The 20,267-nt window shown below is 41.5% G+C and overlaps 1 protein-coding gene across 3 annotated transcripts in view; it reads left to right on the top strand.

The window, feature by feature from the left end:
- esamb (endothelial cell adhesion molecule b) overlaps positions 1-20,267 on the top strand; it is a 208,985-nt gene that overhangs the window by 152,660 nt on the left and 36,058 nt on the right. For all 3 annotated transcript variants that reach the window (XM_061878091.1, XM_061878089.1, XM_061878090.1), the window contains exons 2-3: positions 824-969; positions 15,181-15,382. In XM_061878091.1, coding sequence (XP_061734075.1) covers positions 824-969; positions 15,181-15,382 — 348 coding nt within the window. The remainder of the gene's footprint in view (positions 1-823; positions 970-15,180; positions 15,383-20,267) is intronic.

Raw genomic sequence — 20,267 nt, 5'->3', positions numbered from 1 at the left:
ATTGAGTAAATTGGCTATTTCTGGCATTTTATTTAAGTGTGTATCAAACTGGTAGCCCTTCGCATTAATCGGTACCCAAGAAGTAGCTCTTGGTTTCAAAAAGGTTGGTGACCCCAGTATTACAGCCTATAGGTATCTCTTATGTGTGACTGCCATCATATTGCAGTCTACACGTATCTCTTATGCGTGACTGCCATCTACTGGCCACACTTATCATTATGCCATGTACGAAATGAAATAGCTTTGAGGTCGGTAAGCACAACCAGAATCATTCCGTACGTTAGGTGCACCGGGTTATAAGGCGCATTGTCGAGATTTGAGAAAATGAAAGGATTTTAAGTGCGCCTTATAGTCCGAAAAATAAGGTAATAATGTTTATTCCAGATGTTATGAACACAATTTACAATATATTATTACATGAATAAATAGGCATGGATGACAATAACACTTAAGTAAGATTTTACTGTGGCCGATCATTAAAGTAGATCTCTGTCTTATATTTACGATTTATTTATTAGTAATAATATTTTGTTTATATTTATTATTTGGTATTATTATCCGACTTTTTTATTGTATTTGTTGTGGAATGCATCAATGCATAATAATTATGAAAGGGTGATTATAACTCAGACTTAAATCAAAATGTATAACTGCTCTTAGTCATCGTTAGCCTTTTTAGCCCAATATGGTAATGCTTCCTGAGGCTGAGCCAATCAGAGGCCACGATACTGGACAGTGCGCTCTACTGGCCAATGCTACTTTTTAGCCATTTTCGCGCCGGGAAATTTAACCACTTCCACCATTTTTTGTGTCCTGGTTGCAGGTGACACCCACAAGGTGGAGATCCCCCAGGAGGAAATGGAGGTGGTGAAGGGCCAGATGGTGGTGCTGCAGGCCTGGTACACGCCCATCTCCGATATCTCCAAAAACTCGGTCATTTGGCACTTCACGGGGAATCAGTCCAAGCAGGTGAGACGGGGTCAAAGGGTGAGGGGTACGAACCCCGATTCCATATGAGTTGGGAAATTGTGTTAGATGTAAATACAAACGGAATACAATGATTTGCAAATCCTTTTCAACCCATATTCAATTGAATATGCTACAAAGACAACATATTTGATGTTCAAACTCATAAACTTTATTTTTTTATTTGCAAATTATAATTAACTTAGAATTTCATGGCTGCAACACGTGCCAAAGTAGTTGGGAAAGGGCATGTTCACCACTGTGTTACATCACCTTTTCTTTTAACAACACTCAATAAACGTTTGGGAACTGAGGAAACTAATTGTTAAAGCTTTGAAAGTGGAATTCTTTCCCATTCTTGTTTTATGTAGAGCTTCAGTCGTTCAACAGTCCGGGGTCTCCGCTGTCGTATTTTACGCTTCATAATGCGCCACACATTTTCCATGGGGGACAGGTCTGAACTGCAGGCGGGCCAGGAAAGTACCCGCACTCTTTTTTTATTAAGCCACGCTGTTGTAACACATGCTGAATGTGGCTTGGCATTGTCTTGCTGAAATAAGCAGGGGCGTCCATGAAAAAGACAGCGCTTAGATGGCAGCAGATGTTGTTCCAAAACCTGTATGTACCTTTCAGCATTAATGGTGCCTTCACAGATGTGTAAGTTACCCATGCCTTGGGCACTAGTGCACCCCCATACCATCACAGATGCTGGCTTTTGAACTTTGCGTCGATAACAGTCTGGATGGTTCACTTCCCCTTTGGTCCGGATGACACGATGTCGAATATTTCCAAAAATAATATGAAATGTGAACTCGTCAGACCACAGAACACTTTTCCACTCTGCATCAGTCCACTTAAGAAGATCTCGGGCCCAGAGAAGCCAGCGGCGTTTCTGGATGTTGTTGATAAATGGCTTTCGCTTTGCATAGTAGAGCTTTAACTTGCACTTACAGGTGGAGCGATGAACGGTATTTAGTAACAGTAGTTTTTTGAAGTGTCCCTGAACCCATGTGGTGATATCCTTTAGAGATTGATGTCGGTTTTTGATACAGTGCCGTCCGAAGGATCGAAGGTCACGGTCATGCAATGTTGGTTTCCGGCCATGCCGCTTACGTGGAGTGATTTCTCCAAATTCTCTGAACCTTTTGATGATATTATGGAGCGTAGATGTTGAAATCCCTAAATTTCTTACAATTGCACTTTGAGAAACGTTGTTCTTAAACTCTTTGACTATTTGCTCACGCAGTTGTGGACAAAGGGGTGTACCTCGCCCCATCCTTTCTTGTGAAAGACTGAGCATTTTTTGGGAAGCTGTTTTTTATACCCAATCATGGCACCCACCTGTTCCCAATTAGCCTGCACACCTGTGGGATGTTCCAAATAAGTGTTTGATGAGCATTCCTCAACTTTATCAGTATTTATCGTCACCTTTCCCAATGTCTATGTCACGTGTTGCTGGCATCAAATTCTAAAGTTAATGATTATTTGCAACAACAAACAAAAATGTTTGAACATCAAATATGTTGACTTTGTAGCATATTCAACTGAATATGGGTTGAAAATGATTTGCAAATCATTGTATTCTGTGTATATTTACATCTAACACAGTTTCACAACTCATATTATCTACAGTACACACTGTGTATATATATATATATATATATGTATATATACACTTGTAAGGAACATAATGTCATGGCTGTCTTGTGTTTCCAATCATTTCTACAACTCTTATTTTTTTTGTGATGTAGTGATGGTAGCACATACTTGTTGGTCACAAAAAACATTCATGAAGTTTGCTTCATGAATCACCACCATGCTTTACGGTAGGCATGGTGTTTTGTTTCATCTGACATCACATGGACAAAGATAAGACCTTCTGGAGGAAAGTTCTGCGGTCAGATGAAACAAAAATGGAGCTGTTTGGCCACAATACCCTGCAAAATGTTTGGAGGAGAAAAGGTGAGGTCTTTAGTCCCAGGAACACCAAACCTACCGTCAAACATGATGGTGGTAGTTTTATGCTCTGTTCCTGTTTTGCTGCCAATGGAACTTTTGCTTTACAGAGAGTAAATGGGACAATGAAAAAGGAGGATTATCTCCAAATTCTTCAGGACAAACTAAAATCATTAGCACGGAGGTTGGGTCTTGGGCGCAGCTGGGTGTTCCAACAGGACAATGACCCCAAAAACACGTCAGAAATGGTAAAGGAATGTCCTTTGGCAAGTTTCACTGCAATAAGACACTTTTGGTAGCCATCCACAAGCTTCTGTTTGAATTTTTGACCACTCCTCTTGACAAAATTTGTGCAGTTCAGCTAAATGTGTTGGTTTTCTGACATGGACTTGTTTCTTCAGCATTGTCCACACGTTTAAGTCAAGACTTTGGGATGGCCATTCTAAAACCTTCATTCTAACCTTTTTTTAGCCATTCATTTAACACTTTTGACGTGTTTTTGAGGTCATTGTCCTGTTGGAACACCCAACTGCGCCCAAGACCCAACCTCCAGGCTGATGGTTTTAGTTTGTCCTGAAGAATTTGGAGGTAAACCTCCTTTTTCATTGTCCCATTTACTCTCTGTAAAGCACCAGTTCCATTGGCAGCAAAACAGGCCCAGAGCATAATACTACCACCACCATGCTTGACGGTAGGTATGGTGTTCCTGGGATTAAAGGCCTCACCTTTTCTCCTCCAAACATATTGCTGGGTATTGTGGCCAAAACTAATTAGATGACCATAGTAACTAGTATATCATGCAGATTCCAAGCATTGAAAGACATAGTAAAGTTGAAAACTTACGGTCATTAGAAAACATGAGTGCACATCATAATGGCAGCTACACTTTCCATCTTAAACATCTTAAAAAAAAAAAAAAGATTTGGGAATGACCGGCGGGCCAGACTGAGAAGTTTAACAGGCGTCAGTGTTGTAATCAGTGATGTTGTCAAAGGGAAAAGCAGACATTGTGATGCGTTTGTCCCTAAAAGGACCAAAATATGTAACCATTACATATTAGTACAAATATGCCTGTTACTAAATGACATATTTTCTCAGTGGACTTTTGATTAGTATTTTTGCATATTTGTAGTTAGAATGCATTAAAAAGAAAAGAAAAAGGTATTAGTGCTCGTCCAACATAAGGATTGTGAATAATAGGCACAATTAAAAAAAAAGTGCAATTTGGCTTTCACTATGTAAAGCGCTTTGAGTCACTAGAGAAAAGCGCTATATAAATATAATTCACTTCACTTCATCCATCCATCCATCCATCATCTTCCGCTTATCCGAGGTCGGGTCGCGGGGGCAACAGCCTAAGCAGGGAAACCCAGACTTCCCTCTCCCCAGCCACTTCGTCTAGCTCTTCCCGGGGGATCCCGAGGCGTTCCCTGGCCAGCCGGGAGACATAGTCTTCCCAACGTGTCCTGGGTCTTCCCCGTGGCCTCCTACCGGTTGGACGTGCCCTAAACACCTCCCTAGGGAGGCGTTCGGGTGGCATCCTGACCAGATGCCCAAACCACCTCATCTGGCTCCTCTCGATGTGAAGGAGCAGCGGCTTTACTTTGAGTTCCTCCCGGATGGCAGAGCTTCTCACCCTATCTCTAAGGGAGAGACCCGCCACACGGCGGAGGAAACTCATTTCGGCCGCTTGTACCCGTGATCTTATCCTTTCGGTCATGACCCAAAGCTCATGACCATAGGTGAGGATGGGAACGTAGATCGACCGGTAAATTGAGAGCTTTGCCTTCCGGCTCAGCTCCTTCTTCACCACAACGGACCGGTACAACGTCCGCATTACTGAAGACGCCGCACCGATCCGCCTGTCGATCTCACGATCCACTCTTCCCTCACTCGTGAACAAGACTCCTAGGTACTTGAACTCCTCCACTTGGGGCAGGGTCTCCTCCCCAACCCGGAGATGGCACTCCACCCTTTTCCGGGCGAGAACCATGGACTCGGACTTGGAGGTGCTGATTCTCATTCCGGTCGCTTCACACTCGGCTGCGAACCGATCCAGCGAGAGCTGAAGATCCCGGTCAGATGAAGTCATCAGGACCACATCATCTGCAACAAGCAGAGACCTAATCTTGCGGTGACCAAACCGGAACCCCTCAACGCCTTGACTGCGCCTAGAAATTCTGTCCATAAAAGTTATGAACAGAATGGAATGGATGACAAAGGACAGCATTGGCGGAGTCCAACCCTCACTGGAAATGTGTTCGACTTACTGCCGGCAATGCGGACCAAGCTCTGGCACTGATCGTACAGGGAACGGACCGCCACAATAAGACAGTCCGATACCCCATACTCTCTGAGCACTCCCCACAGGACTTCCCGAGGGACACGGTCGAATGCCTTCTCCAAGTCCACAAAGCACATGTAGACTGGTTGGGCAAACTCCCATGCACCCTCAAGAACCCTGCCGAGAGTATAGAGCTGGTCCACAGTTCCACGACCAGGACGAAAACCACACTGTTCCTCCTGAATCCGAGGTTCGACTATCCGACGTAGCCTCCTCTCCAGTACACCTGAATAAACCTTACCGGGAAGGCTGAGGAGTGTGATCCCACGATAGTTGGAACACACCCTCCGGTCCCCCTTCTTAAAGAGAGGAACCACCACCCCGGTCTGCCAATCCAGAGGTACCGCCCCCGATGTCCACGCGATGCTGCAAAGTCTTGTCAACCAAGACAGCCCCACAGCATCCAGAGCCTTAAGGAACTCCGGGCGGATCTCGTCCACCCCTGGGGCCTTGCCACCGAGGAGCTTTTTAACAACCTCAGCGACCTCAGCCCCAGAAATAGGTGAGTCCACCACAGATTCCCCAGGCACTGCTTCCTCATAGGAAGACGTGTTGGTGGGATTGAGGAGGTCTTCGAAGTATTCCTCCCACCTATCCACAACATCCGCAGTCGAGGTCAGCAGAACACCATCCGCACCATACACGGTGTTGATAGTGCACTGTTTCCCCTTCCTGAGGCGGCGGACGGTGGTCCAGAATCGCTTCGAAGCCGTCCGGAAGTCGTTTTCCATGGCTTCCCCGAACTCTTCCCATGTCCGAGTTTTTGCCTCCGCGACCGCTGAAGCTGCACACCGCTTGGCCTGTCGGTACCTGTCCACTGCCTCCGGAGTCCTATGAGCCAAAAGGACCCGATAGGACTCCTCCTTCAGCTTGACGGCATCCCTCACCGCTGGTGTCCACCAAGGGGTTTTAGGATTGCCGCCCCGACAGGCACCAACTACCTTGCGGCCACAGCTCCGATCTGCCGCCTCGACAATAGAGGTGCGGAACATGGTCCACTCGGACTCAATGTCCAGCACCTCCCTCGTGACATGTTCAAAGTTCTTCCGGAGGTGGGAATTGAAACTTTGTCTGACAGGAGACTCTGCCAGACGTTCCCAGCAGACCCTCACAATGCGTTTGGGCCTCCCAGGTCTGTCCGGCATCCTCCCCCACCATCGCAGCCAACTCACCACCAGGTGGTGATCGGTAGAAAGCTCCGCCCCTCTCTTCACCCGAGTGTCCATAACATGAGGCCGCAAATCCGATGACACAACTACAAAGTCGATCATGGAACTGCGGCCTAGGGTGTCCTGGTGCCAAGTGCACATATGGACACCCTTATGCTTGAACATGGTGTTTGTTATGGACAATCCGTGACGAGCACAAAAGTCCAATAACAAAACACCACTCGGGTTCAGATCCGGGCGGCCATTCTTCCCAATCACGCCTCTCCAGGTTTCACTGTCGTTGCCAACGTGAGCGTTGAAGTCTCCCAGTAGGACAAGGGAATCACCCGGGGGAGCACTTTCCAGTACTCCCTCGAGCGTTCCCAAAAAGGGTGGGTACTCTGAACTGCTGTTTGGTGCATAAGCACAAACAACAGTCAGGACCCGTCCCCCCACCCGAAGGCGGAGGGAGGCTACCCTTTCGTCCACCGGGTTGAACTCCAACGTACAGGCTTTGAGCCGGGGAGAAACAAGAATTGCCACCCCAGCCCGTCGCCTCTCACTGCCGGCAACGCCAGAGTGGAAGAGGGTCCAATCCCTCTCGAGAGAAGTGGTTCCAGAGCCCTTGCTGTGCGTCGAAGTGAGTCCGACTATATCCAGCCGGAATTTCTCGACTTCGCGCACTAGCTCAGGCTCTTTCCCCCCCAGTGACGTGACGTTCCACGTCCCAAGAGCTAGCTTCTGTAGCCGAGGATCGGACCGCCAAGTGCCCTGCCTTCGGCTGTCGCCCAGCTCACAATGCACCCGACCTCTATGGCCCCTGCTATGGGTGGTGAGCCCATTGGAGGGGGGACCCACGTTGCCTCTTCGGGCTGTGCCCGGCCGGGCCCCATGGGAACAGGCCCGGCCACCAGGCGCTCGCCATCGTGCCCCACCTCCGGGCCTGGCTCCAGAGGGGGGCCCCGGTGACCCGCGTCCGGGCGAGGGAAATCTGGGTCCATGATGTTTCTTCTTCATAAAGGTCTTTGAGCTGCTCTTTGTCTGATCCCTCACCTAGAACCTGTTTGCCTTGGGAGACCCTACCAGGGGGCTTTATGCCCCCGGACAACATAGCTCCTAGGATCATTGGGACACGCAAACTCCTCTACCACGATAAGGTTGCAGCTCAGAGAGGAGCACTTCACTTCAATTCCCCTTAAAAAAAAAAAAAAAAAAAAATACAGTACAGAGACGTCCGATATTCCGATATTGTCCAACTCTTAATTACCGATTCCGATATCAACCGATACCGATATATATAGTGGTAGAATGAACACATTATTATGCCTCATTTTGTTGTGATGCCCCCGCTGGATGCATGAAACAATGTAACAAGGTTTTCCAAAAATTAATCAACTCAAGTTACGGAAAAAAAAAAATGCCAACATGGCACTGCCATATTTATTATTGAAGTCACAAAGTCCATTATTTTTTTTTAACATGCCTCAAAACAGCAGCTTGGAATTTGGGACATGCTCTCCCTGAGGAGGCTGAGGTGGGCGGGAGTTGGGGATGATAGGGGATAGGATAGTAGCGTCCAGGAGGAGTTAGTGCTGCAAGGGGTTCTGGGTTTTTGTTGTGTTGATGTTGTGTTACGGTGCGGATGTTCTCCCAAAATGTGTTTGTCATTCTTGTTTGGTGTGGGTTCACAGTGTGGCGCATATTTGTAACAGTGTTAAAGTTGTTTATACGGCCGACCAAGTATGCATTGCATTCACTTGTGTGGGTGAAAAGACGTAGATATTATGTGATTGGGCCGGCACGCAAAGGCAGTGCCTTTAAGGTTTATTGGCGCTCTGTACTTCATCCGTGTACCAAATTGTTTAGCGGAAGGAGATTTTTACATCAAAGTTCTAAAGCTTAGTGATATATTTGATGCATCAGATTGTAGGTGGGGTTGTTGCATTTTTGATTGTAAAATATGTGGATGGAGAGGGGGTGTGATGTTCATATGTTGTCAATATTCAGTGTTTTATCCTTCATAGTTAATATTGTAAATCCCACATTCTTTATTTTCATGTACATTCTGGGTGTCTCATTCAGTTAAGAATGTAAAATTGCATTCTGTTCATATGCAAAAGTCAATTTTGTTCATATGTTGTCAATATTCAGTGTTTTATCCTTCATAGTTAATATTGTAAATCCCACATTCTTTATTTCCATGTACATTCTGGGTGTCTTATTCGGTAAAGACTGTAAAATTTCATTCTGTTCATATGTAAAAGTCAATTTTGTTCATATGTTGTCAATACTCAGTGTTTTATCCTTCATAGTTAATATTGTAAATCCCACATTCTTTATTTTCATGTACATTCTGGGTGTCTCATTCAGTAAAGAATGTAAAATTACATTCTGTTCAAATGTCAATATTCAGTGTTTTATCGTTCATAGTTAATATTGTAAATCCCACATTCTTTATTTTCATGTACATTCTGGGTGTCTCATTCAGTAAAGAATGTAAAATTACATTCTGTTCAAATGTCAATATTCAGTGTTTTATCGTTCATAGTTAATATTGTAAATCCCACATTCTTTATTTTCACGTACATTCTGGGTGTCTCATTCGGTAAAGACTGTAAAATTCCATTCTGTTCATATGTAAAATTCTATGTTGTTCATATGTTGTCAATATTCAGTGTTTTATCCTTCATAGTTAATATTGTAAATCCCACATTCTTTATTTCCATGTATATTCTGGGTGTTTCATTCAGTAAAGACTGTAAAATTCCATCCTGTTCGAATGTAAAATTCAACTTTGTTCATATGTTGTTAATACTCAGTGTTTTATCCTTCATAGATAATATTGTACATCCCACATTCTTTATTTTCATGTACATTCTGGGTGTCTCATTCAGTTAAGAATGTAAAATTACATTCTGTTCAAATGTCAATATTCAGTGTTTTATCGTTCATAGTTAATATTGTAAATCCCACATTTTTTATTTTTTTATGTACATTCTGGGTGTCTCATTCAGTAAAAAAATGTAAAATTTCATTACGTTATTTTAAGCTTGTCTGTCATAACATTTTTAGGTTTCAGATCTGCTTTTAACCTGTGATTAGTGTTCTGTGTTCTGTCTTGTAACTGTCCTGTATTATGTATTTTACAATGTACTGCTTTTATATTTCCTGTATTTTATATTATTACTTTAAACTGTTTTATATATATATATATATATATATATATATATATATATATATATATATATTTTTTATCCTGTAAAGCAGGGGTCTCAAACATGCGGCCCGCGGGCCAATTGCGGCCCGCGAGACGCTGTTTTGCGGCCCGCGCTTTGATATGACAATTTAATGTATGTGCGACCCGCGAGTTTAATATGAACAGAACTTGACAGTGCCATACTTCACAACATTCTCCATTTTCACGAGAGTTACCATAGAATCAAGGCCGAATTTTACACAATCAACACTATTCATGGAGTGCTGTAACGGCACATTTCGTACCAAACTCTGTATTCTGTATAGACAGTAAGAAAACCTAATAGATTGTCACCTCTGGCTGAGCAGTACACATGTGTGATGTTGCAAGACATATTTGATCAACAACTACACAAGTCACACTGAGGGTGGCCGTAAAAAAAAACTTTAACACTGTTACAAGTATGTGCCAGACCGTGAACCCACACCAAATAAGAATGACAAACACATTTCAGGAGAACATACGCACTGTAATACAACATAAACTCAACAGAACTAATACCCACAATTCCTTGCAGCCCTGACTCTTCCGGGCTACAATACACACACCCACGCTACCACCACCCCCCCACGCCCCACCCGCGTCGGTTGAGGTGTTGTGTATTGTAGCCCTGCAAGGTGTTCTGGGTATTTGTTCACTTGGGTTTAAGTTGTGTAAGGGTGGGGAAATTCTCCCAGAAAAGGTTTGTCATTCTTGTTTGATGTTGGTTCACATGTGACGCATATTTGTAAAGGTGTTAAAGTTGTTTATATGGCCACCCTCAGTGTGACCTGTATGGCTATTGAACAAGTACGTCTTGCAGCCACTGAGGTTGTTCTCCACAAGTCTCACACAACATGACACGGAGCCGGCACGTAGGTTGTGAGATGTAAAAGCATGTAGTGGAGCAATAGTCCTCTATAAGGGGGTGCGCGGACCCCTGGAAGTACTTGAAGGAATGCCAAGGGACAAGTGAGATTTGTCAAAAACATTTAAAAAATAGCAGCTATCCATAAATCCGTTAAGAATATGTTTATTGAATAATTCCTCAACCAATCAATCAATGTTTATTTATATAGCCCTAAATCACAAATGTCTCAAAGGACTGTACAAACCACTACGACTACGACATCCTCGGAAGAACCCACATAAGGGCAAGGAAAACTCCCACCTCTAGGGGACCGAAAGCAGTGGATGTCGAGCGGGTCTAACAAGATACTGTGAAAGTTCAATCCATAGTGGCTCCAACACAGCCGCGAGAGTTTTGTTCAAAGCGGATCCAAGACAGCAGCGAGAGTCCCGTCCACAGGAAACCATCCCAAGCGGAGGCGGATCAGCAGCGTAGAGATGTCCCCGACCGATACACAGGCGAGCGGTCCATCCTGGGTCTCGACTCTGGACAGCCAGTACTTCATCCATGGTCATCGGACCGGACCCCCTCCACAAGGGAGGGGGGGGACATAGGAGAAAAAGAAAAGAAGCGGCAGATCAACTGGTCTAAAAAGGAGGTCTATTTAAAGACTAGAGTATACAAATGAGTTTTAAGGTGAGACTTAAATGCTTCTACTGAGGTAGCATCTCGAACTGTTACCGGGAGGTCAAATATGAATGTAAGTTCATAAACTGTGGAAAAATAATACAACAATCCAACATTCAGCGTTGACAGCTAGACTTTTTGTGGACATGTTCCATAAATATCGATGTTAAAGATTTCTATTTTGTGAAGAAATGTTATGAATTCACCTTCTATGAATGGTTTTCCCGCCCTAGCAACATACTTGCCAACCTTCACCATTTTTCCGGGATGTGCATGTAAGATTTTTTAAGAAATCTTTTCTCTCTGCGGCCCAGCCTCACCCAGTTTCTGCATCCAGGGGCCCCCAGGTCGATTGAGTTTGAGACCCCTGCTGTAAAGCATCCTTAGTGCTCAGAAAAGCCCTATACCAAATAAAATGTAGTATTAATATTATATTATTCAATCAGACATTATTGTGAGTGTTTTTGTATTATCCATCCATCCATTTCCTACCGCTTGTCCCTTTAGGGGTGACGGGGGGTGCTGGAGCCTATCTCAGGCGCATTCGGGCAGAATTAGTTTTCCTAAAAATATACATACCGGCCCCCAGACACATTTTTCTCTCTAAATTTGGCCCCTGAATCAAAATAATTGTCCAAACCTGCCATATATTGTATTTCAAAAACCTCTATTTAATAATACAACTTTAACATTTAACAAGCAAACAATTAAACAAGGCGACTCGGTAAAGAATCTGGGTATTATCTTCCACCCAACTCTCTCCTTTGAGTCACACTTTAAAAGCGTTACTAAAACGGCCTTCTTCCATCTCCGTAATATCGATAAAATTCGCTCCATTCTGTCCACTAAAGACGCTGAGATCATTATCCATGCGTTTGTTACGCCTCGTCTCGATTACTGTAACGTATTATTTTGGAGTCTCCCCATGTCTAGCATTAAAAGATTACAGTTGGTACAAAATGCGGCTGCTAGACTTTTGACAAGAACAAGAAAGTTTGATCATATTACGCCTATACTGTATATACCTTTATATACATATATACATACATATATACCTATACTGGCTCACCTGCACTGGCTTCCTGTGCACTTAAGATGTGACTTTAAGGTTTTACTACTTACATATAAAAATACTACACGGTCTAGCTCCATCCTATCTTGCCGATTGTATTGTACCATATGTCCCGGCAAGAAATCTGTCTTCAAAGGACTCGGGCTTATTAGTGATTCCCAAAGCCCAAAAAAAGTCTGCGGGCTATAGAGCGATTTGATTTCGGGCTCCAGTACTCTGGATGTTTTAGCAGTAAACAGTTCGAGATGCTACCTCAGTAAAAGCATTTAAGTCCCATCTTAAAACCCATTTGTATACTCTAGCCTTTAAATAGACCCTCTTTTTAGACCAGTTGATCTGCCGTTTCTTTTCTTTTTCTCCTATGTCCCACTCTCCCTTGTGGAGGGGGTCCGGTCCGATGGCCATGGATGACGTACTGGCTGTCCAGAGTCGGGACCAAGGATGAACCACTCATTATCCATGCGTTTGTTACGCCTCGTCTCGATTACTGTAACGTATTATTTTGGGGTCTCCCCATGTCTAGCATTAAAAGATTACAGTGTACAAAATGCGGCTGCTAGACTTTTGACAAGAACAAGAAAGTTTGATCATATTACGCCTATACTGTATATACCTTTTATATATACATATATACCTATATATACACCTATACTGGCTCACCTGCACTGGCTTCCTGTGCACTTAAGATGTGACTTTAAGGTTTTACTACTTACGTATAAAATACTACACAATCTAGCTCCATCCTATCTTGCCGATTGTATTGTACCATATGTCCCGGCAAGAAATCTGCCTTTAAAGGACTCCGGCTTATTATTGATTCCCAAAGCCCAAAAAAAGTCTGCTGGCTATAGAGCGATTTGATTTAGGGCTCCAGTACTCTGGAATGTTTTAGCAGTAACAGTTCGAGATGCTACCTCAGTAAAAGCATTAAGTCCCATCTTAAAACCCATTGTATACTCTAACCTTAAATAGACTCCCTTTTAGACCATTTGATCTGCTGTTTCTTTTCTTTTTCTCCTATGTCCCACTCTCCCTTGTGGAGGGGGTCCGGTCCGATGGCCATGGATGACGTACTGGCTGTCCAGAGTCGGGACCCAGGATGAACCACTCATTATCCATGCGTTTGTTACGCCTCGTCTCGATTACTGTAACGTATTATTTTGGGGTCTCCCCATGTCTAGCATTAAAAGATTACAGTGGTACAAAATGCGGCTGCTAGACTTTTGACAAGAACAAGAAAGTTTGATCATATTACGCCTATACTGTATATACCTTTTAATATATACATACATATATACCTATACTGGCTCACCTGCACTGGCTTCCTGTGCACTTAAGATGTGACTTTAAGGTTTTACTACTTACGTATAAAATACTACATGGTCTAGCTCCATCCTATCTTGCCAATTGTATTGTACCATATGTCCCGGCAAGAAATCTGCCTTCAAAGGACTCCGGCTTATTAGTGATTCCCAAAGCCCAAAAAAGTCTGCGGGCTATAGAACGATTTGATTTTGGGCTCCAGTACTCTGGAATGTTCTAGCAGTAACAGTTTGAGATGCTACCTCAGTAAAAGCATTTAAGTCCCATCTTAAAACCCATTTGTATACTCTACTCTAGCCTTTAAATAGACCCTCTTTTTAGACCAGTTGATCTAACGCTTCTTTTCTTTTTCTCCTATGTCCCACTCTCCCTTGTGGAGGGGGTCCGGTACGATGGCCATGGATGACGTAGTGGCTGTCCAGAGTCGGGACCCAGGATGGACTGCTTGCCTGTGTATCGGTGCTGCTGATCCGCCTCCGCTTGGGATGGTTTCCTGCTGGCTCCGCTTTGGACTGACTCTCGCGGCTGTGTTGGATCCACTATGGATTGAACTTTCACAGTATCATGTTAGACCCGCCCGACATCCGTTGCTTTCGTCCTTTCCAAGGTTCTCATAGTCATCATTGTCCCTGACGTCCCACTGGGTGTGAGTTTTCCTTGCCCTTATGTGGGCCTACCCGAGGATGTCGTTGTGGTTTGTGCAGCCCTTTGAGACACTAGTGATTTAGGGCTATATAAGTAAACATTGATTGATTGATTGATTGATTGATTGATTTCCTGAGGGTAGTAAATGATCATTCAACAATTCGCTCGACATCCATTGCTTTCAGTCCCCTAGAGGGGTGGGGGGGGTTGCCCACATCTGAGGTCCTCTCCAAGGTTTCTCATAGTCAGCATTGTCACTGGCGTCCCACTGGATGTGAATTCTCCCTGCCCACTGGGTGTGAGTTTTCCTTGCCCTTTTGTGGGTTCTTCCGAGGATGTCGTAGTCTTAATGGTTTTTTACAGTCCTTTAAGACATTTGTGATTTAGGGCTATATAAATAAACATTGATTGATTGATTGAATTATTTGTCAGTAGTAATTAAAGATGGAGACTGCAAGGACCTGTTTCCCTTTCCATGCAGGACTCACCTCATGTCTTGCATGTGGAACCGGAGCTCATCTTGGGGTCTTTAAGGTTGAAAAGATGAGCTGCGGGGGATGAAGATTATTGCGACATTTGACACGTATAAGTCGTACGCGGAGAAGGACGGGACGCGTGGAAGTTTTTCATTGGAAGTTAACCTCGGATCATGACATCTCATCTGCACTTTTTTTGCCGCACTGTAAATATTATTGCACAGTGAGCGTGTTGAGTCCTGCATGATTAATATCATCTGCACAGTTTCAGTGTCTGAAGCCTGGGAGCTTATCTCGGACATCAGAAAAGTCGCCGCCTGCCATCTGCACACATTAGGATTATCTTTATGATGGACGTGGATTCCTGCTCCTATGGTTAATCTGCACGCGCTAATACGCCTGCAGACCACGCAATTAAAAAAGAGCCCGCATGAACGGAGAGGATCGGCGACTAATTATTTTCTTACCTGTGTTGAAGGTGATCAACTTCAGCTCAGGGGAGGTGGGCCACGGCCAGAACGAGTTCACCAAGAGAGCGGGCTTCAGCGCCGCCATGCCCTCCGCCAACCTCTCCATCTGCATCAACAACACCCAGGAGTCGGACTCTGGACGCTACGTGTGCAACGTCATCATCCCCGGGGGCGCCGGCATTTCTGGACAGATGCGGCTGAATGTCAAAGGTAACGCGGGAGCGTCACGTGAAAGTGCGCAGGTGTGAATTCCAGAAACAGAAAACTAGAATTTGAAACTTGATAGGCTTTATACATTACTGTCTAATCAGGGCTGTCAAAAATAACGAGTTAACTCATGCTAGTAATTATAAAAAAATTTATTAAATGATTAGTTGTTACGTGTAGGGAGGAGGGACGTCGTTTAACTCAATTTATTTAGATATGTGCACATATATATATATATATATATATAATATATATATATATATATATATATATATATATATACATATATATATATATACATATATATATATATGTATATGTGTGTATGAATATATATACATATACATATATATTTGCATGTGTATAAATGTATATATATACATATATATATATATACATGTATGTATATGTATATATGCGTGTATATGTGTATATATGTATATGTACATGTATATATATATACACATTCATACATACATATACATATATATATATATGTATATATGCATGTATGTATGCATATATACATATACATGTGTATATATATACATATATGCATATATATGTGTGTATATATATATATATATATATATATATATATATATATATATATATATATATATATATGCATATATATGTATATACATATGTACAAACCCCGTTTCCATATGAGTTGGGAAATTATGTTAGATGTAAATATAAACAGAATACAATAATTTGCAAATCCTTTTCAACCCATATTCAGTTGAATGCACTACAAAGACAACATATTTGATGTTCAAACTCATAAACTTTATTTTTTTTCGCAAATAATAATTAACTTAGAATTTCATGGCTGCAACACGTGCCAAAGTAGTTGGGAAAGGGCATGTTCACCACTGTGTTACATCACCTTTTCTTTTAACAACACTCAATAAACGTTTTGGGAACTGAGGAAACTAATTGTTGAAGCTTTGAAAGTGGAATTCTTTCCCATTCTTGTTTTATGTAGAGCTTCAGTCGTTCAACAGTCCGGGGTCTCCCCTGTCGTATTTTACGCTTCATAATGCGCCACACATTTTCCATGGGAGACAGGTCTGGACTGCAGGCGGGCCAGGAAAGTACCCGCACTCTTTTTTTCCGAAGCCACGCTGTTGTAACACATGCTGAATGTGGCTTGGCATTGTCTTGCTGAAATAAGCAGGGGTGTCCATGAAAAAGACAGCGCTTAGATGGCAGCATATGTTGTTCCAAAACCTGTATGTACCTTTCAGCATTAATGGTGCCTTCACAGATGTGTAAGATGCTGGTTTTTAAAACTTTGCGTCAATAACAGTCTGGATGGTTCGCTTCCCCTTTGGTCCGAATGACACGATGTCAAATATATGCAAAAACAATTTGAAATGTGGACTCGTCAGACCACAAAACACTTTTCCACTTTACATCAGTAAATCTAAGATGTTCTCGGGCCCTGAGAAGCCGGCGGCGTTTCTGGATGTTGTTGATAAATGGCTTTCACTTTGCATAGTAGAGCCTTAACTTGCACTTACAGATGTAGCGATCAACTGTATTTAGTGACAGTGGTTTTTTGAAGTGTTCCTGAGCCCATGTGGTGATATCCTTTAGACATTGATGTCAGTTTTTAATACAGTGCCGTCTGACGGATCGAAGGTCACGGTCATTCAATGTTGGTTTCCAACCATGCCGCTTAAGGGGAGTGATTTCTCCAGATTCTCTGAACCTTTTGATGATATTATGGACTGTATATTTTGAAATCCCTAAATTTCTTGCAATTGCACTTTGAGAAACGTTGTTCTTAAACTGTTTGACTATTTGCTCACGCAGTTGTGGACAAAGGGGTGTACCTCGCCCCATCCTTTCTTGTGAAAGACTGAGCATTTTTTGGGAAGCTGTTTTTATACCCAATCATGTATAATATATGATACATGAAATGTGTGTATTCATCCAAGATGTGTATGTTGTGCGACTATGTGTAGGAATTAAATGAGTGTTACTGGGACAATGGGGGGACCAGAGAAGCTCAGAGGTCCATGAACACGTTAATAAAACAACTTGCTCAACGAGCTATTGCAAGGAATTTAGGAACTTCAACATTTACGCTCCGTAATATCATCAAAAGGGTCAGAGAATCTGGAGAAATTGACCTTCCGTCCCTCAGGCAGTACTGCATCAAAAAGCGACATCAGTGTGTAAAGGATATCACCACACGGCCCAGGAACACTTTAAAAAAAACACTGTCAGTGACTACAGTTGGTCGCTACATCTGTAAGTGAAAATTAAAACTATACTATGCAAAGCCAAAGCCATTTATCAACAACACCCGGAAAGGCCACAGGCCTCGCTGGGCCCGAGCTGATCTAAGATGTGACTGATGCAACATGGAAAAGTGATCTGTGGTCTGATGAGTCCGCAATTTGGGTTTTGTATATATAAAGAGTCAAAAGCAAACATTTTTTATACATGCATTTTTATTTAATGCATATAATGGATAAAGAAAGTAAACCCAGTCTGGTTGAAGTTGAATAATATATTATGAAAAATGTATATTAGAAAAAAATAGGACAATTATTTCAAAAGTGCACACAGCCTCAATGACAGCATTCATATCTTTTGGGTAAAAATGTATCAGCATGGCACACCTTGATTTGGTAATAGTCTCTTTTATGCAGGATTGCTGCAAATAGGCCAGATTGTGAGGCATCTTTTGCACTCGTCCCCATTCAGGCCACGCCCCATATTTTTTTTGTTGCATTTAGGTCTGGGCTTTCAGCCATTTAAAAGTTTGTTAAAGTACAACTGATAGTCACACACACACACACACACACACACACACACACACACACACACACACACACACACACAGTGTGGTGAAATTACTCTCTGCATCCCCTTGTTCCACCCTCTGGGAGGTGAGGGGAGCAGTGAGCGGCAGTTTATTTTTGACTGTTCTTGAATGTATAATAGTGTATTTATATTATTCACATGTGAATAAAATAGTCTATTATACAGCATTATTCACATGTGAATCATATAAATAGAGTCAATTATACAACATTATAATGCTGTATAATAGACTATTTTATTCACATGTGACTAATGCTGTATAATAAACTGTATTTATATTATTCACATGTGAATAATGCTGTATAATGGACTATATTATGTTTTTCACATGTGAATAATGCTGTATAATAAACTGTATTTATATTATTCACATGTGAATAATGTTGTATAATAGACTGTATTCGCATTATTCACACGTGAATAATGCTGTATAATAGACTGTATTTATGTTATTCACATGTGAATAATGCTGTATAATAGACTGTATTTATGTTATTCACATGTGAATAATGCTGTATAATAGACTGTAATTTATATTATTCACATGTGAATAATGCTGTATAATAGACTGTATTCATATTATTCACATGTCAATAATGCTGTATAATAGACTGTATTTATGTTATTCACATCTGAATAATGCTGTATAATAGACTGTATTTATATTATAATGCTGTATAATAGACTGTATTTATATTATAATGCTGTATAATAGACTGTATTTATGTTATTCACATGTGAATAATGCTGTATAATAGACTGTATTTATATTATTAACATGTGAATAATGCTGTATAATAGACTGTATTTATATTATTCACACGTGAATAATGCTGTATAATAAACTGTACTTATATTATTCACATGTGAATAATGCTGCATAATAAACTGTATTTATATTATTCACATGTGAATAATGCTGTATAATAGACTGTATTTATATTATTCACATGTGAATAATGCTGTATAATAGACTGTATTTATATTATTCACATGATAATAATGCTGTATAATAAACTGTATTTATATTATTCACATGTGAATAATGCTGTATAATACTCAACTTATATTATTCACAGGTGAATAATGCTGTATAATAGACTCTATTCATATTATTCACATGTGAATAATGTTGTACAATAGACTCTATTTATATTATTCACATGTGAATAATGTTGTATAATAGACTGTATTTATATTATTCACATGTGAATAATGCTTATAATGGACTATTTATATTATTCACATGTGAATAATGTTGTTTAATAGACTGTATTTATACTATTCACATGTGAATAATGTTGTATAATATTCAACTTATATTATTCACAGGTAAATAATGCTGTATAATAGACTGTATTTATATTATTCACATGTGAATAATGTTGTTGAATAGACTATATTATTCACATGTGAATAATGTTGTTGAATAGACTATATTATTCACGTGTGAATAATGCTGTATAATAGACTGTATTTATATTATTCACATGTGAATAATGCTGTATAATAGACTGTATTTATATTATTCACATGTGAATAATGCTCTATAATAGACTGTATTTATATTATTCACATGTGAATAATGTTGTTTAATAGACTGTATTTTTAGTATTCACATGTGAATGATGCTGTATAATAGACTGTATTTATATTATTCACACTTTCTATTCTACTCTATAGAATTGTGCTGCTCATTGGGCACAATGTTGATGAACCAATTTTAGTTTCCAAAACAAATGACGTTTTGAAATGAGCGATTACATTTGAAGTAACCACACCACACAGAGGGCCTTGAACGCATCGTGAGACTCACCTTGAATTTCCCAGGCGAGGGCAACATTCGACAGTCTGTCCCTTGACAATTTAGAGTCTTGCATTATTTTCGGCATTCGGAGGAAGCCTTCTCGCAAAAGTGCCCTGCACATGTTCATCGATGAAATAAATGTCCTGCAGGCTCTCAGTCCCAAAAAGCCGTTTAGGGACCTGAGGCCCTGAAGTCATTACAAGATGCTCCACAACTAAAGTCAGTGTGACGTGAAGA

The sequence above is a fragment of the Nerophis ophidion genome, linkage group LG18, assembly GCF_033978795.1.
Source record: "Nerophis ophidion isolate RoL-2023_Sa linkage group LG18, RoL_Noph_v1.0, whole genome shotgun sequence".
NCBI lineage: Eukaryota > Metazoa > Chordata > Actinopteri > Syngnathiformes > Syngnathidae > Nerophis > Nerophis ophidion.
The sequence above is the reverse complement of the archived record's forward strand: the minus strand, read 5'-3'. Positions and strand labels throughout refer to the sequence as shown.